We start from the raw sequence: 24,103 nt of genomic DNA, 5'->3' as shown, positions 1-24,103 counted from the left end.
TTAAATTAATATTACCTTTATAAATAATAGTGGAAAAAGTGGGAAAAAAATGTAAATTGTATGGTAAAATGTGATGTATTTGTAGCATTTACAATGTAAAGCAATTTGTAGATTTTCCAGGAAAAAGGAAGCCCAGTCGCCAGAATTTTTCAGAAAAAATAAGTGATACCTTTTTTTTTTTTTTTTTTCCAGTAATATATTGTTGAAACAACAATCATAGATTTTGAGATAAAAAAAAGTAATCATTTGGTGGAAAAATACTGTAAATTTTACAGGAAAATTTGCAGTATTTGTAGCATTCACACTGTGAAAAAAAACTGTACATTTCACGGTACAAAACGGTCAAATATTTTGGAAAAATTTTTCTGTCAAAATAACAGTGGTACTGTTTTACCATTTCCAGTACAGTAATGCACTGTAAAAACAACCATCATAGATTTTACGTTAAAAAAAAAAAAAACCCTTGCAAAAAACTGGCAGCTCAGTTGCTACCATTTTATGGGAAAAATAATAGCGGCAGCGTTTATAAATTTATATTACTTTTGTGTAAACTACAGTAAATTCTATGATAAAATTCTGGCAACTGTGCTTTTTTTTACCATAATATCTAAAGATTATTTTAGTTTTACAGTATTTAATGAGATGGGAGAAACTCTTTTATAACTCCAAACCATTGTGTTAAAAAGATATGTCGTTCAACAAGTCGAACTAGTTAAGACTCAACTGCCCCTCTGCTGGTTGTAGTCCAGTAGTAAACTCCATTTTGCCTAGATTACTTCAAGCCACGATTCATCGGCCATCCTTTTCGCCATACAATAAATTCATAAGCAAACCAGTTGTTATTCAAATCCCTCATAAGAAGTGTATGGAACAATTCTGACTTTACAAAAGTACAGTTATCATTTGCAGGTCATTGTAAATTGGACTGTTCAGGTTGTCTTTCAAGACGCTTCAACAGTTCATACTCACAGACTAGATAGGACAGCCTTAGTTTGAGAGGATAGTGCAGGGTTCAAAGTACCGTGTTTTTCGGACTATAACGCACACTTCAAATCCTTTTTTTTTCTCAAAACTCGACAGCGCGCCTTATGTACGGAAACATTTTGGTTGTGCTTACCAACCTCGAAGCTATTTTATTTGGTACATTATGAAATGATAAGTATGACCAGTAGATGGCAGTTAAATGCTATATGCCATCCATCCATTTCCTACCGCTTCTCCATTTTGGGGTTGTGGGGAGTGCTGGAGCCTATTGCAGCTGCGCGGTAGGCAGTATACACCCTGGACAAGTCGCCACCTCATCACAGGGCCAACACAGATAGACAGACCACATTCACACTCACATTGAAAATATATAACATTACACACGGCACTCAAAAATCTATCAAAACGTCTAAGTAAGACTTTGGTAAGCTATGAAGCCGCACCGCTTGATAGATTGTACTGTGCTTCAACATACGAGTGTTATTATGATGTGTGTATAAGTTAAGACATATTATTTGGCGTTTTGTTTAGCGTCATGCAAAAGCAACTTTTCTTACCTTCTGGTACCTGTTGATGTGTATTTTTGGATTTGCATAAGTCCGGAAAATTTCTGCGCGTCCGCCTTTGTAGTCCGTGTTGACACCGTAGTGGATAAACTTCTTCTTTTTCTTTATGGGCGGCATAGCTCGGTTGGTAGAGTGGCCGTGCCAGCAACTTGAGGGTTGCAGGTTCGATTCCCGCTTGTGCCATCCTAGTTACTGCCGTTGTGTCCTTGGGCAAGACACTTTACCCACCTGCTCCCAGTGCCACCCACACTGGTTTAAATGTAACTTCGATATTGGGTGTCACTATGTAAAGCGCTTTGAGTCACTTGAGAAAAGCGCTATATAAATATAATTCACTTCACTTATCTTCTTGTTATGGGACATTCATCCTCAGCTGTGCCCATTTCTAATATAAAGTAGTGTAAAGTTATTACCTATATCTGTCAGTAAAATCACCATGAATGGGCTAAACTATACCGGTGTAGTGACTTTACATAACGTTTTTTCACGGGACACATTTTCACGGGACACATTTCCGGCGGATGAAGAGATGTTGCTCCATAATTGGTGGCTTGCTGGAGCAGCGGGCTGAGAGTGAGGGACACAAACAGACTGGACAAGCTGGTAGAGAAGGTCAGTAACGTGGTGGGAGTGGAGCTAGATTCTCTGGCGGTGATGTCAGAGAGGAGAAGTCTAGCAAAACTCCTAGCCATTATGGACAACACCTCCCACCCACTACACTCGGACATAGCGGAGAGAATAAGCATGTTCAGTGGAAGGCCCAGACTCCCAAAATGCAACACGGAACGACACAGGAGGTCCTTCATACCGACAGCCATCAGACTGTATAATGCATAGTTTCCTTCTTGACTGCAGTTAAATGTGTACAATATATTGAAATTATTCATATATTATATATTATACATATAATATATGATATATATTATATTATTTATTTATTATTATTGTCAATTGTGATCGAACTGTGGTGCGGAATTTCCCCTCAGGGATCAATAAAGTACTTTCTATTCTATTCTATTCTATTCTTTTCTATTCTATTGATTTAGTTAAAGGCTGAATGTCATTAAAACAGTTAGCTCCATCTTTTGACACTTTTTCCACCCCCGTCCTTGCACGCTACACCGCTACAACAAAGATGACGGAGAGAAGACGCTGCCGAAGGTGAGCCACGTTAATAAGACCTCCCACAAATCGCCGCATCCTGAAGCGACTGTCAGAAAGCGGCTTGATGATGATCTGTAAAACATAATCTATGCAACATTTTGACCAAAGAACCACCATCACAAGAAGGTGTTTTCAAACTCCCAAAAAAATAATAATACGACTCCTTTAATAAGCCCTATAAAACGGTGCGCCTTTTGTATGAAAATAAACCTGAAAAGATCCACTCATCGGCAGTGTGCCTTATAATCTGGTGTGTCCTCTGGTCCGGAAAATACTGTATTTATTCTCTGAGATAGAGACATGCCTGATCAAGCCTTGACAAGAATGGTTTTGCTCGTTTGTGGTGCAGCACTAGAGCTGTCCTATCTGGTCTTTGAGCATGAACTGATGAAGGAAGAAAGGCAAAGTGTCTTCTATAACAGTGGTTCTCAAATGGGGGGAGTGCGCGTGCCCCTGGGGGTACTTGAAGGTATGCCAAGGGGTACGTGAGATTTTTTAAAAATATTCTAAAAAATAGCAATAATTCAAAAATCCTTTATAAATATATTTATTGAATAATACTTCAACAATATATGTATGTATGTTTATAAACTGTGAAAAAAATACAACAATGCAATATTCAGTGTTGACAGCTAGATTTTTTGTGGACATGTTCCATAAATATGGATATTAAAGATTTCTTTTGTGTGAAGAAATATTTAGAATTAAGTTAATGAATCCAGATGGATCTCTATTACAATCCCCAAAGACGGCACTTTAAGTTGATGATTACTTTTATGTGTATAAAATCTATTTATAATTGAATCACTTGTTTGTTTTTCAACACGTTTTTAGTTATTTTTATATCTTTTTTTTCCAAATAGTTCAAGAAAGACCACTACAAATGAGCAATATTTTGCACTGTTATACAATTGAATAAATCTGAAACTGATGACATAGTGCTGTATTTTACTTCTTTATCTCTTTTTTTCAACCAAAAAATGCTTTGCTCTGATCAGGGGGTAATTGAATTTAAAAAAAAATTCACAGGGGGTACATCGCTGAAAAAGGGTTGAGAACCACTGTTCTATAAGACGAGTTGATCTGGGTGAGTTCCTAATGTTCCACACATTAATGGTGCATGAGGTAAGATGGAGTGATTCAGACTGTACCTTAGCAGCAAACGAGGAGCCGGGTTTCTCCAAGAGATCCCAAAGCTTTTTCCTCTTCTCCGAGCAGCACGTGGTGGTAAACTCCTCGCCTTCCCTCTCCCTCATGTTCTCCGCCTCCCTCTTGAGCTCCTCGTTCATCTGCTCCTTCTTCTGGTGGTAGCGGGCCTGGCAACAGGACTCCAGGTAGATCTCGTCGATGCCCCAGAAGTCCAGCTCCTGGCTGAAGGACAGGGCGCACATCTCCTCCATCATGTGCAGCTTCCCCGTGCGATAGAAGTTGAGGATGGACGTGAAGGCGCCGGGGTGTCTGTCGAAGAAGTACTCGTTACAGTCCAGGCTGTAGTCGTCACATATCTCCATGATGGAGTCGTGGGTGTTGCAGTCCCGCAGCTTGCCCAGTCTGGTGCGGGGCAGCCGGTCCAGCGTCCTCCACAGGACCTCGTGGAGGAGCCCCCCCACGTTGAGCCTCACTCGGCGGGTGTGCTTGCTCCGGATGATGTCCATGGCGTCTGGCGGCAACGTGCAGTCCGACTTGGACACCGTTTGGATCATCTTTCACTTGTACCAAAGAATGGATGGTGCGGTGCGGTTTGGGGTTAAGAAGACACAGACTTTTGGGGGACCTCATCGGGGTCTGCACTTTTCTCCTTCTGGAAAAAGAACAACATTCAAGCCACAACTTAATCCATCCATTTGCTACTGCTTGTCCCTCTTGGGGTGGCTGGAGCCTATCCCAGCTGCATCCGGGCAGAGAGCGGTGTACACCCTGGGCAAGTCGCCACCTCATCACAGGGCCAACAACACTGATGGACAATGTTAAGCACCGGGAGGGAACCTATTCAGTCACGGCGAGAATATGCAAACTTTACACAACATTATCGAACGCAGACCTTCGAACCAGTACGAGCACCCACCATGCTGGCCCCACAACTTCCATCCATCCATTTCCTAAACCTTGTCCCTTTTTTGGGGTCGCGGGAGGTGCTGCAGCCTATCTCAGCTGCATTCGGGCGGAAGGCGGGGTACACCCTGGACAAGTTGCTACCTCATCACAAGGGCAACACAGATAGACAACATTCACTCACATTCACACACTAGGGCCAATTAAGTGTTGCTAATCAACCTATCCCCAGGTGCATGTATTTGAGGTGGGAGGAAGCCGGAGTACCCGGAGGGAACACACGCAGTCACGGGGAGAACATGTAAACTCCACACAGAAAGATCCAGAGCGCAGGATCGAAACCAGGACTACTCGGGACCTTTGTATTGTGAGGAACATGCACAAACCCCTGTTCCACCGTGCTGCCGCCCCACAACTTAATGCAGTGGTTCTCAACCTTTTTTCAGTGATGTACCCCCTATTAACATTTTTTTAATTCAATTACCCCCTAATCAGAGCAAAGCATTTTTGGTTGAAAAAAAGAGATAAAGAAGTAAAATACAGCACTATGTCATCAGTTTGAGACATTTGTGATTTGGGGCTATATAAATAAACATTGATTGATTGATTGATTGATCAGTTTCTGATTTATTAATTTGTATAACAGTGCAAAATATTGCTCATTTGTAGTGGTCTTTCTTGAACTATTTGGAAAAAAATAAACAAGTGATTCAAATAAAAATGAAGATTTCTACAGTATTCATCAACTTAAAGTGCCCTCTTTGGGGATTGTAATAGAGATCCATCTGGATTTATGAACTTAATTCTTAACATTTATTCACAAAAAAGAAATATTTTCACATCAATATTTATGAAAAAAGGTCCACAAAAAATCTAGCTGCCAACACTGAATATTGCATTGTTGCATTTCTTTTCACAGTTTATGAACTTACATTCATATTTTGTTGAAGTATTATTCAATAAATATATTTATAAAGGATTTTTGAATTGTTGCTATGTTTAGAATATTTTTTAAAAATCTCACGTACCCGTTGGCATACCTTCAAGTACCCCCAGGGGTACGCGTACCCCCATTTCAGAACCACTGACTTAATGAATATAAATGAATGAATCCATTCATTTTTAACGTTGTATTATAACATTGTAAGAAGAGAAAGTCAAACACAAATACAGACAGACAGAGTAAATATTGAAAGGATAAAAGAAAACAAATGTTTGGGTTTTTTGATAGGTGATAAAATGAACTGGAAATCTCATGTAAAAAATATACAACATAAAGTAGCAAGAAACACGTCAATAATGAATAAAGCAAAACATGTTCAAGACCAAAAATCACTTCATATTCTCTACTGCTCGCTAGTGTTACCATGTCTGAGTTATTGTGCAGAAATATGGAGAAACAACTACAAATGTGCGCTTCATTCACTAACGGTGTTACAATATAGATCAATTAGAATAATACATAATGTTGGATATAGAGAACATACAAACCTTTTATTTATTGAATCACAATTATGTACAAAGCAAACTATATAACCTGCTACCCAAGAATGTTCAACAATTCTTCTCAACAAAAGAGGAGAAATATAACCTTGGAGGAAAATCTAACTTAAAACATTTGTATTCACGTACAACGCCTAAAATCTTTAGCATGTATGTGGAATTAAATTATGGAATGGATTGAGCAAAGAAATCAAACAAATATCAGTGGATTCTGGAAAGAGGTGAAAACTTTGAACCGAGGCAGTATGCCGCTGCCATGCACAAACGAGGGTGTAGCAGGAGCTGATAACATAGCTGAGAAATGGAGGCAGCACTATTAAACACTTTTTAATTGTGTTAAAAGTGAGCCCTTTGGTATAGGCAGCATCCACAACTGTGAGGCTGTTGGAGTCACTGTAAGTGAGGTGCTGCAAGCAATATCCCAGCTAGCTGATAATAAAGCCAGTGGCCCTGATCTATTAACTGAAGAACACCTGAAACATGCGAGCCCTAGAGTAGCAGTCCTGCTTTCCTATCAGGCTTTCCCCTGACAGTTTGTCTATGTTTTAGTTTTTTCCTCTGCATTTGTCTGTTTCCTCTGTGTTTAGTATCTCCTGTCTTTAGTTCCTGTCTAGTGCTCTTATTTTGTCAGATTCCTGTTCTGTTCCCTGAGTGCTGTGTTCCTCCTCAGCTGCGGCTGATTGGCACCTGACCACACCTATTGCCAATCAGCCTGCTCCTGTTTGTACCTGCTTTGTCTTGTGTCAGTTGCTGGATCATTGTATTGTCGTTGCCACATGTCACTCTTGTCGTGTTACCTGTCGTGTTGTTTTGTTACAGCTACTACCTGTCGTGCTACATTTTGTCCTGGTCGTCGTAGCGGTAAGCTGTTTCTGTTAGCAATAGCCATTTCCAGTTTTTCCTGTTTGCTACCCGCTAGCTTCCACGCTAGGTCCTTTTTTGTTTCTTGCTAGCTTCTATGCTAAAGACCCTTAGTTTGTTATTCCGCCCATGTGCGCGGTTTTTGTTTGTTCTTGTTCTATTATTTAAATTAAATCAGGTTTTCCCATTCAATGCCTGACTCCTTCTCTGTATCATGGGGTTCGTCACAAACTAAATTTGACATTTCCATCTGTTTTACAGGCCTAATGTCTCATGGGCTGCTGCCTGACTTCATGATGGCTGTTACTCTGGTGCCCGTCATCAAGGACAAGGCAGGTAAGGTGGGAAGCATGGATAATTACAGGGTTATTGCACTTGCAAGCATACTTTCTAAAGTTATAGAGATCATTTTATTGGACCGCTTAAGCGCTTTTCTTACCACTGCTGACAATTAGTTTGCTTTTAAAACTAAGCATGGTACTGACCTTTGTATCTATGCATTGAAAGAAGGGATTGATATGTACAAAGGTAAGAACTCTTCAGTTTTAGTCGAAAGCCTTTGATAGAGTCAACCATCAGAAACTGTTTTTTAAAACTGAAAGAGAAGGGCGTGCCTGATAGTATCATCAGAATTCTGTCATATTTGTATGCTAATCAGAGCATGCAGGTTGGGAACGGGGTACGCCAGGGGGGAATTTTCTCCCCTGCCCTCTTCAGTCTCTACATGAATGACCTATCTGTCCAGCTCAATATCTGTCGAACAGGATGTGTACTTGGTAATACTGTGGTTAATCATCTGATGTATGCAGAATATTTAGCCATCCTGTCTCCTAGCAGTGCTGGCGTTCAACAGCTGCTGAATATATGTACAGATTATGGTTTAAAATATGATGTGAAATATAATGCAAAGAGTGTCATCATGATATGTAGAACAAGAGAAGACAAGGATCTCTCTTTTCCTTTATTCTATCTGTCAGGACAGGTGCTGAGTGTGTGATAAAACTAAGTATCTGGGGCACATCATAACTGTTCTATTGGGTGATGATGATGACCCATACAGAATGTGGCGTATGCTGTATGCCCAAGCCAACATCCTGAGAAAAAATTCTTATTATCGTACAAATTATGTAAAGATCAACTTATTCAGAGCCTATTGCACTCCTTTGTATACTGCCCCCCTGTGGGTAAAGCATAAGCAGAAAAGCTTTCAGAAGCTACAGGTTGCTTATAATGATTGTCTGAGGCTTCTCCTGGGAATTCCAAGAAGCGCCAGTGCAAGCCAGATGTTTTTTAGTGTTGGGGTGCCCACTTTCTCAGCGTTGCTACGCAGCCTTATGTAGAAGTTTATGTGTAGGGCATCTGAGTCTGAAAATGACATAATCACTGTGTTAACGAACCCTGGCTGCAGTTCTGTTAGATACTCATCTGGACTGTGGAACCATTGGCACACATGTTTGTATGTTAGAAACTGACATTTGGGCTTTATGATTTTTTTTTATTGTTTTGTTTTTTAATGTTTTAGTGTTGTTGTTTTTATGTTTTGTATTGTGTTTTCATATGTTTAATGGATCTTAGGATCTGCAATAAAAAGTTGATGAAAGGAACAATATGATTCAGTTTAAGAGACTGTTCAAACTACAAGTGTTCACAAAGAATACAGAGCAAGAATTATGATGAGCATATTCAACCCTTTTTGTTATTTTGATAAATATTATTTATGTATTTAATATTTGTTTACTTACTATGGTATATTATTTATTTGTTCACTGTGCTGTTACAGAGAACAAGGAAATGGGATAAAATTGCTATGATATCAAAAGAGGTAGGATAAAATAAGCTCTGCCTTAGCCTACTCCTTTTTGGACGTACTGTAATGAAACAACTGGAAATATGTGAGGCATTACATTGTATCGTATGCATGTTCCAAATAAAGGGAAACTGAACTGAATCATCGATATCAGATACTGGTATTCATAAAATAATAATACATGGGTTATTCCGGATCAATGATATCAGTCACTGCAGGATTCATTAAATAATAATAATAAATGACTGAATTCAGGCTAAATAATATCAGACACGAGTACTCATTGGATATTGATGACAGTAAACTGGATGAATCATTTCAGACTCTATGGTATTCATTAACTACCGGATAAATGATAAGGGATACTCATCAAATAATGATAAAGGAATTTGGGAGAAATGATATCAGACACTAGTATTCATTGTAACGGATCGTATCCGACACTCTGGTATTTTTTAGGCAAGGATAAAGGAATGAAGTTACTGTATGATCACTTAATCAATCAATCAATCAAAGTTTACTTATACAGCCCTTAATCACAAATGTCTCAAAGGGCTGCACAAGCCACAACGACATCAGGTCTCACATCATGGCAAGATAAAAACCTCACCTAATGGGAATAACGTGAAACCCTGGAAGGGACAGCCGATGTGGGGAGCTCCCTTGGGTGACCAGTGCGATGGATGCCGAGTGGATATGGATATGATACATGATATCAGACACTGGCGTTCATAAAAAAATATAGAAATTAATTTAGGACACTGTTTTTTTTCTTTCTTTTCTTTTCTTAGTTTATTTAGAACATGAATATTTACAACACAGACAATACAATATTACCTCACATTTCATGATGCCCGAAAAGGAGTAGGAAGAAGCAAAGCTTATTTAATCCTAACCCTTTCCCACTTCAGAGCGCCCACAAATACATACATACATCTACTGACCCTCTTTACAGCAAAATATCAAAATGACATCCGTGAATAAGCAATACAACAGTTCTGTAACATGCAATTAACTAATCCAGTCATTACCAACATACTGAGATGAAGAATATCTTATTTTCAATAAGGTTGAAAGTGTTTCTCATAATTCTTCTTCTTTGTACTTTGTAAGCACTATTAATTTGAACAGCCTCTTAAACTGGATCATATCAGTACAATGTTCAACTTCTTTACTTAATCCATTCCATAATTTAATTCCACATACTGATATGTTAAAGGTTTTAAGTGTTGTACGTGCATAAAACTGTTTTAAATTAGGTTTTCCTCTAAGGTTACATTTCTCCTCTTTAGTTGAGAAGAATTGTTGTACATTCTTTGGTAGCAGGTTATAAGTTGCTTTGTACATCATTTTAGCTGTTTGCAATTTTACCAAATCATCGCGCTTTAATATTTTTGACTCAATAAATAATGGGTTTGTATATTCTCTATATCAAACATATGTATTATTGTAATTGATCTTTTTTGTAACACAGTTAACGAATGTAGTGCATATTTGTAATTATTTCCCCATATTTCTGCACAATAACTCAGATATCGTAACACTAGCGAGCAGTAGAGAATATAAAGGGATTTTTGGCCCAGGACGTATTTTGCTTTATTCATTATTGAAATGTTTTGGCCTCCTTATGTTGTATGTTTTTTATATGAGATTTCCAGTTCATTTTATCATCAATCAATACTCCCAAAAATCTGGTTTCTTTTACCCTTTCAATATCTACTCCGTCCATTTGTATTCGTGTCTGGTGCTCTTTTCTACTGTTACCAAATAGCATTATTTTAATTTTACTAAGATTCAAAGCTAGTCTGTTTTTATCAAACCATTTTTTAAAAATTGTTAATTTCGTCCGTTATTATTTGTATTATCTTCTGTGTTGTCTCCTGAACAGAAAGCAGTTGTGTCGTCTGCAAATAAAACCAACTTCAAGTCCTTTGTAACATTACAAATGTTGTTTATATAAAGATTAAACAATCTTGGTCCCAGTATTGATCCCTGGGGTACACCACAAGATAAATCCAACCGTTTTGGCATAGTTTCACCCATGTTTACATATTGCTTCCTGTTGGCCAAATAGCTTCTTACCCAGTTCAATACCAAACCTCTGATGCCATTGTTCTAGTTTTTGTATTAAAATATCATGATTAATTGTGTCAAATGCTTTTGTTAAATCCATGAATACTGCAGCTGCACATTCTTTACCGTCTACTGCATTGGTAATTTTCTCTGTTATTTTGATTAATGCCATTGATGTTGAAATATTTTCCCTAAATCCAAATTGATTCTCCACGAGCGTCCCACTTTTGTTGATAAATTTATCTAATCGGCTATTGAATAGTTTTTCCATGATTTTGAAAAATTTTGGAAGTAATGAAACTGGTCTGTAGTTAGTGAACTGGTGTGTGTCTCCATTCTTATGAATTGGTACAACTTTTGCAATTTTCATTTTGTCAGGGAATTTGCTGGTTAGAAATGATACATTACTGATATATGTAAGAGGTTCTGAAATGTCTTCTATAACCTTTTTCATCATTACCATACCTATTCCATGACAGTCGGTTGAGGTCTTGGATTTACAATTTTGATTACTTCTTCTTTTGTCACCTTTTAAGAAACATGGAATTAGGATTTCTGTCTATGAGCTCACTCAAGTTCTCAACTGACCCATCATCTACATTTGGAATTCTTTGTTCCAGATTTTTTCCGATACTAACAAAGTAATCATTAAAACGTTCAACTATTTGGTTCATATTGTAATTTTTTGTATTTCCATCTAGAAAGTACTAGGGGAAATCTTTCTTAGCACTATCTTTGATGATACTATTTAGGATGCCCCGTGTTGCTCTCATATTGTTTCTGTTCTTGTTTAATAATTGACTGTAGTATTACCCCTTAGATGTTCGTAATATACCAGTTAGCTTGTTTTTGTATTTCTTATACTTATTTTCTGCCTCTTTCTTATACTTATTTCTGCCTGTGTTATTCATTAAATGATGTTAAATTAATTAATTTAGGTTAAATAATATCAGACACTGTCGTATTAAATAAATAATCAGAAATTACTTAATTCTGGATAAATGATATCAGACACAATGGGATTAATGAAATGTTAAATGAATGGATTCAGGACAAATAATATCAGACACTGTATTATTCATAAATAAGGAATTTGGGATAAATTATATATTTTACATTATAGTATATTTTTTCATTAAACAGTAATAAATAAGTCAATTTAAGAAGAATAATCAAACACTGGTATTCATTATATAATTAAAAAAATGAGGTAAAATAAGAATATTTATTGTCCTCGCACAAGCATTACTTTGGGCACAGATTCTCTACTCGGCGCAGAACAGGTAAATAATAACGTTTATAAAAATCAAAAATAAATACAAATAAATAGATGAATAAACTGGAATCTTACGCACTCATTTTAATGAACAATTAAGGATGAATGATATCAGACACAGGTATTCATTAAATAATGGTCAATAAAGAATTAAGGATAAATAACAATATATGTTAGTATTCATCAAATAATGGTAAATGAATGAAGTTAGGATACATAAAATCCAACACTCTTATTTATAGTAAATATGGTTATGATAAATGATAATGATATCAGACACTGTGGGGTTAATAAATTGAAAATGAATTAATTCAGGATAAATAATAGCAGGCACTGTAGTAATCATTGAATATTGAAAAAAAAAAGAAATACATTATATAATACATCATGTATAACTTTCATGAAATAGTAACAAATTAATCAATTCGAGGTATATAATCAAACACTGGTATTCATCAAATAATGATACATGAATAGTACAGAATGGTTGATATGAGACACCGGTATTCATTATATAATGCTAAATAAACAATTATTGATACATGATTATTGGACACTGGTATACAGTAAATAATAGTAAATGAACATCTAGGATAACTGATATCAGACACAGTGGTAGTCAAACGTCTTCTGCTCAGTGTAGAGCAGAAGAAGTTTGACTACCACAAAGAATCTACACTTTGTAAACAGCTTTAATTTTTCACATTATTAAACAGTATCATGTGTGTACAATGTACGGTACAGATCTTTTGTGCTGTGGTGTTGCTGTTATGGAATATTGCCAACTGACCTTTCCTTCCACTTTCATTGTGCGGTGAGGTGTCCTACTGTACAGCAGCAATGTCAGCTGGTTTATCCACTCATCAGACAACAGAATAGATATTCTAATCTGCTTTAAGAGGCACAGCCGCTTTTCTTGCTGACAAGGGTGGAGGCGGAAATAGACTTACTGTACTCACTACAGCAACTCTGTTATTTTTTAGCAACGTAAACCCCATGAAAAGGTTTAAGGATTGTGCACAATTTTTTAACATTTTTGTTTAATCATACAGCTAATTTATTTGTGTTACTTAGTTAAGGTATCAGCACGGTGGCCCAGGGGTTAGTATGTGTGCCTCACAATACGAAGGTCCAGGGTTCAATCCCCGGGCTCAGGGTCTTTCCGTGTGGAGTTTGTATGTCCTCCCCGTGACTGTGTGGGTTCCCTCCGGGTACTCCGGCTTCCTCGCACCTCCAAAGACATGCACCTGGGGATAGGTTGATTGGCAACACTAAATTGGCCCTAGTGTGTGAATGTGAGTGTGTATGTTGTCTGTCTATCTGTGTTGGCCCTGCCTATATATATATATATATATATATATATATATATATATATATATATATATATATATATATATATATATATATATATATATATATATATATATATACACACTTTTAACATTTGACAACCAAACAATTAAACAAGGCGACTCGGTAAAGAATCTGGGTATTATCTTCGACCCAACTCTCTTGTTTGAGTCACACATTAAAAATGTTACTAAAACAGCCTTCTTTCATCTCCGTAATATCGCCAAAATTCGCTCCATTTTGTCCACTAGTGACGCTGAGATCATTACCCATTCGTTTGTTACGTCTCGTCTCGATTACTGTAACGTATTATTTTCGGGTCTCCCCATGTCTAGCATTAAAAGATTACTGTTGGTACAACATGCGGCTGCTAGACTTTTGACAAGAACAAGAAAGTTGATCATATTACGCCTGTACTGGCTCACCTGCACTGGCTTCCTGTGCACTTAAGATGTGACTTTAAGGTTTTACTACTTACGTATAAAATACTACACGGACTAGCTCCATCCTATCTTGCCGATTGTATTGTACCATATGTCCCGGCAAGAAATCTGGGTTCAGAGGACCCCGGCTTATTAGTGATTCCCAAAGCCCAAAAAGAGTCTGCGGGCTATAAAGCGTTTTCCGTTCGGGCTCCAGTACTCTGGAATGCCCTCCCGGTAACAGTTCGAGATGCTACCTCAGTAGAAGCATTTAAGTCTCACCTTAAAACTCATTTGTATACTCTAGGGGGGATGGGGGGGTGAGTTTCCCTTGCCCTTATGTGGGCTCTACCGAGGATGTCGTTGTGGTTTGTGCAGGTATTCGAAACACTGGTGATTTAGGGCTATATAAATTACCATTGATATATATATATATATATATATATATATATATATATATATATATATATATATATATATATATATATATATATATATATATATATATATATATATATATATATATATATATATATATAAATATAAATATAAATAGATGGATAGAGATAGATAGATATAGATATATATAGATGGATATATATGTATATATATATATATATATGGGGGCTTCACAGTGGCTCAGTATTTCTTGTGAAAGACTGAGCCTTTTTTGGGCAGCTGTTTTTATACCCAATCATGGGACCCACCTGTTCCGAATTCGCCTGCACACCTGTGGGATGTTCCAAATAAGTGTTTGATGAGCATTCCTCAACTTTATCAGTATTTATTGCCACATTTCTCAACTTCTTTGTCACGTGTTGCTGGCATCAAATTCTAAAGTTAATAATTATTTACAAAAAAAAATGTCTATCAGTTTGAACATCAAATATGTTGTTTTTGTAGCATATTTAACTGAATATTGGTTGAAAATGATTTGCAAATCATTGTATTCCGTTTATATTTACATCTAACACAATTTACCAAGTTTAATGGAAACGGGGTTTGTATATATATATATATATATATATATATATATATATATATATATATATATATATATATATATATATATATATATATATGTGTGTATATGTGTTAGTATGTATGTGTATGTATATGTATATATATATATATATATATATATATATATATATATATATATATATATATATATATATGTGTATATGTATGTATGTACAGATATGTATTGTTTGAAATAAAAGCATTTAGTCACATTTACACTCTTCTAACCCACTGTATAAAAATATGTGGAGTATGCTTAGAAAAAAATCTAGAGTCAAGACGCAAACTGAATGAGCAACGTGGCGACAGACATCTGTCTGTATGTAAGTGTATATATATATATATATATATATATATATATATATATATACAGACAGACAGATGTCTGTCGCCACGTTGCTCATTCAGTTTGCGTCTTGACTCTAGATTTTTTTCTAAGCATACTCCACATATTTTTGGGCTGATTGATTGTACAGATATGGTGTTGTTTCTGCTGGGCAAGTATGCCTGACGCGCCTCCTACAGCGCCTTGGGTCAGCTGCAGGGTCATCAGCCGGGGACCACCGCTCATTGGAGTTTCGCTCTCTTTAACCCCGGAACGCCTCCTGGTGGCGGAGCGGTGGCAGGGACGTCTCCCTGCCACCCCCTGCAGCTGACCCATCTTATTGCCTCGACCCCCAGTACTTATCCCTCCTCCTCAGCCACAACCAGAAACTTCCCTTTTCTGCTTCCTCAGCAAGGGCCTTTGTTTCCCTTCGGAGCTCAGCCCCAGTCAATCCCACATCTGGGAGCAGCCTTATGGTTGATGTACCGACGAAGCCCCGACAGCCTTCTTCCACAGGGTAGATGGTAGTGGACCAGCCTGCCTCTCTGCACTCAGCAGCCAGATCTGCATACTTGGCTGCTTTGCGCTCGTATGCTGCCTGGATTCCCTCCTCCCAGGGGATGGTAAGCTCAACCAGCATGGCAGACTTGGTAACAGCAGACCACAGCACAATGTCTGGGCGGAGTGAAGTGGTGGTGATCTCACGGGGGAATTGGAGCTGTTTGCCAATGTCAGCCCTCATACTCCAGTCCCTTGCCAGAGAGAGGACCCTGCGGGGGCCTCTTCGGCTGGTGTCTCCTTTGCCTTCCCCTGGCCTCACAAACATGACAGAACGTTGTTTGGCTATGGGTTGGCTGTTGGCCTCTCGTCTACTGCTCTCCAGGATTTCTGCCAGTTTCATCAGGACTTGATCAAGCCGCCATCTGAAGCGACCCTGTGTCAGCCCGATCTTGCAGCCTGATAGCAAGTGCTGCAGGCTGGCGTTGGGAGCACCACACAGGGGACAGCTCTCCTCCTGGCCGTACCACTGGTGGAGGTTTCTGGGGCATGGCAAGGTGTCGTAAGTTGCCCTGAGTAGGAAGCTGAGTCTGGCTTGGGGCATCTTCCATAGGTCGGCCCAGCTGATGGGTCTGCTAAGGGTACCTTCCCAAGTGGTCCATCTTCCTTGGCGACCTTGAGACACGGCCTTGATAGTATATTGCTCCTGGTTCGCCCTTGAGACCTCCTCCACAACCATGGCTCTGCGTTCCCTCTTTGTGGCCTTGGACCAAAGGCGTGGAGAATCTCCCCAGCCAAGCCCCGCTCTTCCTACTTGCACCCTGCCAACTATCTCCTGGTGTTGGAGCCTGCCAATGGCTTTGGCAACCTCTGGCCCTGCTTGCCACTTCCGGCCTGTTCGGATTGGTACCTGTGCATTCCTCACTGTAGGATCTGAGGATTCTTCCAGCTCGAGAACCAATCTGGCCTTCTCCTGCTTGTAGCCCAGGGCGATGGACTGAATCGGCAGATGCAGTAAAGTTGCCCCAAACAAGCCAGTGTCGGAGAAGCAACGCGGTAGGCCCAGCCACTTTCGGATGTAGGAGTTTGCTACTCTGTCCAACCCGTTGGCTGTTGAGGATGGAATCTCGCACATCTTCAGTGGCCACATAACCCTTTGATACAGTGTGAAGTTGTAGCACCACAACTTGTACTTTCCGGGGAGCTGGCTCTTGTTGATGCTCGCTAGGCCTTCTGAGAGTTGTTTCCGTGCTGCCTTGCCTGCGTGCTTGTCCGACAGGTCCGCATTGTACTGCCTCCCCAGGCTTTGGGTGGAGTGGTTGACCAGTAGAGGGATTTGCTCACCTCCTGCAACAAAGATGGTTTTGTCGTTCCTGGTGCCTTTGCGCAAGGAGAGGCTTCGTGACTTGGAGGGTTTTATCTTCATCCGTGCCCATGTCACTAGCTCATCCAGCCTCTTCAGACACCTTCTCATGCAAATTAAGTATTTTCAAACCCCCCCAAAAAAAAAGCCAAATGAACAAACAATTTTAATAAACAGTAGAATTGGCTGCTAGAGGAGACCAAACCAATCAAAACGCCTCAATGAGATGGATTAAAATATTGCAGAGGTGACTATGTGGGCTCTCATATTGGTAAAACACATACTTAGAAAGTCGAAAACCTTTTTTTTTTTTAATACCTTATCAATGAAAATGTATAATTAATAATCCATACTTCACAAAAAATTATTGATCACTATGGAATTTGACCACACACATATTCGTAGCCCCATCCTGCTCTGTCAGTCATAAAAATATTATAGGAAATGTACCCAAATATTCTTGTTGTCCGCAGTGGCACGCAACATTAGTGCTGGGCTGTTAAAAAAAAAAAAAATGTGTTATTTTGCATCAAGGCAAACAATTTAATGAAACCATTCATTCAAAGTATTTTATCGTTTTACTGTATATTATTTGTATTCATTTTAGGCTATACTGGGGTGTGTGTTAATTTAAAGGGCAACATGGCAGTTTCTTTATGAATATTATTATTTAAGGATTCATTTAATGATATTGTTACACAATTGTTTATGCATTTGATCATTATATTTGTACATACACTTAAAAAAAACATTTAGATTTTGTGGTAAAAAAAAAAAACTGGCAGCCCAACTGCATGAATTGTACTGTAAAACTATGGAGGTTTTTACAGTGTTATTGTACATAGAAAAACGGTACCACTATTTTTTACAGTAAAAATTTGGCGAGGAGCATCCTGTTTTTTTACCGTAAAATATATTGTAATTGTACACTTTGATGTTTAACTTTCTTTGAAATCATAAGTCATGCAGATATTCAATTTACTAATTTGTTAATTGGCTCCGGATATGACCGCAAAAAAACTAATTTCTGCAAAGTAGAACTCAGTAATTATAAATCAAATATTTTCAAAGCTGGAGTATGTTAAAAAAAAACATGCAATATGTCTAATCATGCCTGGATTAATGTATCTTTGTGAGTTTTACCAGAAACATACGCTTTGTATGTAAGGTTGGCAGACACACCATTTGGTTTTTTTTACTCAATATAACAATAATGTTCTTAGAATCCTGAGATAATGTGTTTAAAACAATAAGAAAATGTTTCAAGCATAACTCCTAAACCAAACATGGAATATGTCTAATAATGCCTGGATTAATGGATGGTTGTGGGTTTTACTAGAAACATGTTCTTTTTTAAGGTTTGCAAACACATTTTTTTTTACTCAATATGACAGTGTTTGATGCAATAAAAAATAATTTTAAGAACGTGATTTTTTTTTTTTTTTTTGCCTTTTAAATACATTTTTCAACTCTATGAGAGCCCTCTGAATTTGAAATAAAAGCCTTTAGTCACTTTTACACTCTTCTAACCCACTATAGTACTGCTGCTTGAGACTGAACAGTGGCCAAAATACGCTCTGATTGGTTCGGTGTAATCTATTGGCCAATAATTCATCATATTGATATTTTTAAGTTTATTTAGCCATTTTAATGCTTGAATATTTATATTTTAGGATCAAATAATGGTAGAATATGTGTTAACAATACCACCAAATATCCCCCAAAATCTGCGATGTGGCGAGGTACGGCTCTAATTGCATTTTTCCGCCATTCTCTTAAAATTAATTGCAAGGATGATAAAAAAAAATATATATATATATATATATATATATATATATATATATATATATATATAAAGAACATTGTTTATATTTGCACTGGCGTATAGAAGTGCATCAGTGAGGGATGTTTTTTTTTTAATGAATTTTATTCCTATAGTATCAATTGGACTTAAATACATTTAATACAAAAAGTGATTTGAATGTTATTAATAATCAAATGTCTACAAATGATTGCAAGTTATTTGTCCAGTATGATGTTTTAATGACAGTGTGTGAGCTATCCAATGCTGAAGTCGCTGTCCGCTGACTTTGGTGCTGAAACCATCACTTTCACAAACACAACAATAAACGGTAAACAAGGACTTTTCGATATAATCCAAAAAAAGTTTCGCAAATATTTGAAAAATAAAAACACATTACAATGTTTGAAAATATGTGAACTTACCAAGCTATCGTGCAGCATCTCCCCTCCAGTGTCACCCGTATCAAAAAGCTGCCACACTGTCTGGATTGGAGGCTGTGATGAAGACATCATGAACAGCGTAGATCTGGAGAGCAATGGAGCTCTTTTTTTCTGATTCTTTCCCTCCCCGACCGACACGTCACGTCAAGTGTGCATCCCTCCTCCTCCTCTCCTGGCGAATCAACAAGTAGACCCAGTCGGTGAAGACTTGGGTTCGGTTCCTCCTCCTCAGGATCGCAGAGTGTTCTCCATCCAGTAGGAGAGTGGACCGACTGAGAGGATGATGCTGCCTGCTGCCTGCTGCACTTCTCTCAGGCTCCCCGGGCAGGATTTAACCCTCACTGTGCCAGCATGGACACACTGCCTGGCTTCCACCAGAAGGTGCTGTTTTGCTCATATTTATATTTCATGATGAACAAAATTAGTGTACATAATAATAAAGTTGTATTGTTGTTATGATTGAAATCTGCCTAGCAACAAAGGCTGGTTAAATTGCTGCTTTTATCTCGGGTCTCTTTGCTGAAGCAAAATAAAACAGATTACTGTAGGATTAATAATGTGTGACTAATCAAAATGAATCCACACCAACCTCGTTATTAATCTGATTTTTAGAATTTCACAGCACTAATATATGCCGTCGTCATGTGTCCTGGGACATATTTCCTGAGTTTGTAAACATAATATACATTTTTAACAAACAAAAGAAGATTTTTGATGCTAAAAAATATTAAAGTAATCATAGTAGTATCGACTAGATACGCCCCTATACTTGGTATCATTACAGTGGACATTAGGTGTAAATCCACCCATGGTGTTTGTTCACATTCAGGGATTACCCCGGTGAGCTACGGTGTGAAGTGAAAAATGTTTAGCTATTCCTCGTCCTGCAGGGATGATACTTGTAAGAAACTCACTTTATCTGTCACCATGGAATGAAGATTACTGCGATGAGGTGGCGACTTGTCCAGGGCGTACCCCGCCTTCCGCTCGACTGTAGCCGAGATAGGTGCCAGATTGTAGCTGAGATAGGCGTACTGGTACCAAAATGTATTTTGATACTTTTCGGTACTTTTGATACTTTTCTAAATAAAGGAGACCACAAAAAATGTCATTATTGGCTTTATTTTAACAAAACATCTTACGGTACATTAAATACATGTTTTTAATTGCAAGTTTGTCCTTACATAAAGAGTGAACATACAAGACAACTTGTCTTTTAGTAGTAAGTAATCAAACAAAAGCTCCTAATTTGTCTGCTGACGTATGCAGTAACATACCGTTTCATTTAGAGAATTAATTATCAATCTACTTGTTCATTTACTGTTAATCTCTGCTTACTTTCTCTTTTAACATGTTCTATCTACACTTCTGTTAAAATATATTAATCTCTTATTCTTCTGTTGTTTGGATGCTTTACATTAGTTTTGGATGACACCACACATTTAGGTATCAATCTGATACCAATTAGTTACAGGATCATACATTGGTCATATTCAAAGTCGTCATGTGTCCTGGGACATATTTCCTGAGTTTGTAAACATAATATACATTTTTAACAAACAAAAGAAGATTTTTGATGCTAAAAAATATTAAAGTAATCATAGTAGTATCGACTAGATACGCCCCTATACTTGGTATCATTACAGTGGACATTAGGTGTAAATCCACCCATGGTGTTTGTTCACATTCAGGGATTACCCCGGTGAGCTACGGTGTGAAGTGAAAAATGTTTAGCTATTCCTCGTCCTGCAGGGATGATACTTGTAAGAAACTCACTTTATCTGTCACCATGGAATGAAGATTACTGCGATGAGGTGGCGACTTGTCCAGGGTGTACCCCGCCTTCCGCTCGACTATAGCCGAGATAGGTGCCAGATTGTAGCTGAGATAGGCGTAATGTTGGAACAGTGAAACTTTTTTTTTTTTTTTGCAAATCATCATTAACTTAGAATTTAATGGCAGCAACACATTGCAAAAAAGTTGGGACAGGGGTATTTTTATGACTGTATTACATGGGCTTTCTTTTTAACAACACTCACTAAACATTTGGGAACTGAGGAGACCAATTTTTTGAGCTTTCCAGGTGGAATTCTTACCTATTCTTGCTTGATGGACAGCTTAAGTTGTTCAACAGTCCGGGGTCTCCGTTGTGGTATTTTAGGCTTCATAATTCGCCACACATTTTCAATGGGAGACAGGTCTGGACTACAGGCAGGCCAATCTAGTACCCGCACTCTTGCTATGAAGCCACACTGTTGTAACACGTGGCTTGGTATTGTCTTGCTGAAATAAGCAGGGGTGTCCATTATAACGTTGCCTGGATGGCAAAATATGTTGCTCCAAAACCTGTATGTATCTTTCAGCATTAATTTTGCCTTCCTAGATAGGTAAATTACCCATGCCTTGGACACTAATACACCCCCATACCATCACAGATGTTGACTTTAGAACTCTGCGCCTGTAACAGTCCAGATGGTTCTTTTCTTCTTTGCTCCGGAGGACACGACCTCCACAGTTTCCAAAAACAATTTGAAATGTGGACTTGTGAAACTACAGAACACTTTTCCACTTTACATCAGTCCATCTTAGATGAGCTCGGGCTCAGTGAAGCCGGCGGCGCTTCTGGGTGTTGTTGATAAATGGCTTTTGCTCTGCATAGTAAAGTTTTAACTTGTACTTACAGTAGTGACCAACTGTAGTTACTGACAGTGGTTTTCTGAAGCGTTCCTAAGCCCATGTGGTGATATCTTTTACACACTGATGTCGCTTTTTGATGCAGTACCGCCTGAGGAATCGAAGGTCCTTAATATCATCGTTTACGTGCAGCTGTGGTCGCAAGGTATTTGTTGCCTGTCGTGGCGGTAATCCTAGAAACAGTTGGTGGACACCGGCGGTGAGGGATGTTGTCAAGCTGAAGAAGTAGTCCTATCGGGTTCTTTTGGCTCATAGTACTCCGGAGGCAGTGCGCAGGTACCGAGAAGCGAAGCGGTGTGCAGCTTCAGCGGTTGCGGAGGCAAAAACTCGAACATGGGAGGAGTCCGGGGAAGCCATGGAAAACGACTTCCGGATGGCTTCGAAGCGATTCTGGACCACCTTCCGCCGCCTCAGGAAGGGGAAGCAGTGCACTGTCAACACGGTGTATGGTGTGGATGGTGTTCTGCTGACCTCGAATACTTAAAGAATACTTTGAAGACCTCCTCAATCCCACCATCACGTCTTCCTATAATGAAGCAGTGCTTGGGGAATCTGTGGTGGGTTCTCCTATTTCTGGGGCTGAGGTTGCCTAGGTAGTTAAAAAGCTCCTCGGTTGCAAGGCCCCGGGGGTGGATGAGATCCGCTCGGATTTCCTTAAGGCTCTGGATGCTGTGGGGCTGTCTTGGTTGACAAGACTCTGCAGCATCGCGTGGACATCGGGGGCGGTACCTCTGGATTGGCAGACCGGGGTGGTGGTTCCTCTCTTTAAGAAGCGGAACCGGAGGTTGTGTTCCAACTATCATGGGATTACACTCCTCAGCCTTCCCAGTTAGGTCTATTCAGGTGTACTGGAAAGGAGGCTACGCCGGATAGTCGAACCTCGGATTCAGGAGGAACAGTGTGGTTTTCGTCCTGGGCGTGGAACTGGGGACCAGCTCTATACTCTTGGCAGGGTCCTTGAGGGTGCATGGGAGTTCGCCCAACCAGTCTACATGTGCTTTGTGGACTTGGAGAAGGCATTTGACCGTGTCCCTCGGGAAGTCCTGTGGGGAGTGCTCAGAGAGTATGGGGTTTCGGATTGTCTGATTGTGGCGGTTCGCTCCCTGCACAGTCAGTGTCAGAGCTTGGTCCGCATCGCCGGCAGTAAGTCGGACACGTTTCCAGTGAGAGTTGGACTCCGCCAAGGCTGTCCTTTGTCACCGATTCTGTTTACAACTTTTATGGACAGAATTTCTAGGCGCAGTCAAGGCGTTTAGGGGTTCCGGTTTGGTGGCCGCAGGATTAGATCTCTGCTATTTTAGATTAGATTAGATAGTACTTTATTTATTCCTTCAGGAAAATTTAAATTTTCAGCACAATCCCATTCAAGATCAGACAAACATTACTGGGAGACAGAACAGGATCCCTGACGGCTGTGCCGGCTTCCAGCGCCCCATACAGAAAAAGTGAGATACAGGTAAACAAGAGGGATATGGGATAAAAAAAATTGATTAAAATAAAATAAAATGAAAAAATCGGTCTAAGCCTGGGCCAATCAATCAATCAATGTTTACTTATATAGCCCTAAATCACTAGTGTCTCAAAGGGCTGCACAAACCACCACGACATCCTCGGTAGGCCCACATAAGGGCAAGGAAAACTCACACCCAGTGGGACGTCGGTGACAATGATGACTATGAGAACCTTAGAGAGGAGGAAAGCAATGGATGTCGAGCGGATCTAACAGGATACTGTGAAAGTTCAATCCACAATAGATACAACACAGTCGCGAGAGTCCAGTCCAAAGAGGATCTAAGACACAGCAGCGAGAGTCCCGTTCACAGCGGAGCCAGCAGGAAACCATCCCAAGCGTAGGCGGACCAGCAGCGCAGAGATGTCCCCAGCCGATACACAGGCGA

At 39.1% G+C, this 24,103-nt stretch overlaps 1 protein-coding gene and 1 long non-coding RNA gene across 3 annotated transcripts in view; one reads left to right on the top strand and one right to left on the bottom strand.

The window, feature by feature from the left end:
- Window positions 1-19,790, bottom strand: part of LOC133570059 (potassium voltage-gated channel subfamily B member 1-like) — a 158,165-nt gene extending 138,375 nt beyond the window's left edge. The window contains exons 1-2 of one of the 2 annotated variants that reach the window (XM_061922703.1): window positions 19,494-19,790; window positions 3,866-4,515 (exon numbers count right to left, since the gene is read on the bottom strand). In XM_061922703.1, coding sequence (XP_061778687.1) covers window positions 3,866-4,417 — 552 coding nt within the window. In that variant the 5' untranslated portion in view covers window positions 4,418-4,515; window positions 19,494-19,790. The remainder of the gene's footprint in view (window positions 1-3,865; window positions 4,516-19,493) is intronic. The other variant, XM_061922704.1, reaches the window with a different exon arrangement.
- The window catches only part of LOC133570062 (uncharacterized), a 14,612-nt gene continuing 10,038 nt past the window's right edge, over window positions 19,530-24,103 (top strand). The window contains exon 1 of the long non-coding RNA XR_009810042.1: window positions 19,530-19,892. This is a non-coding gene — a long non-coding RNA (uncharacterized LOC133570062). The remainder of the gene's footprint in view (window positions 19,893-24,103) is intronic.

This window comes from Nerophis ophidion, linkage group LG16 (assembly GCF_033978795.1).
Source record: "Nerophis ophidion isolate RoL-2023_Sa linkage group LG16, RoL_Noph_v1.0, whole genome shotgun sequence".
In the NCBI taxonomy this organism is placed as follows: Eukaryota; Metazoa; Chordata; class Actinopteri; order Syngnathiformes; family Syngnathidae; genus Nerophis; species Nerophis ophidion.
This window is presented reverse-complemented; position numbering and strand designations above follow the sequence as displayed.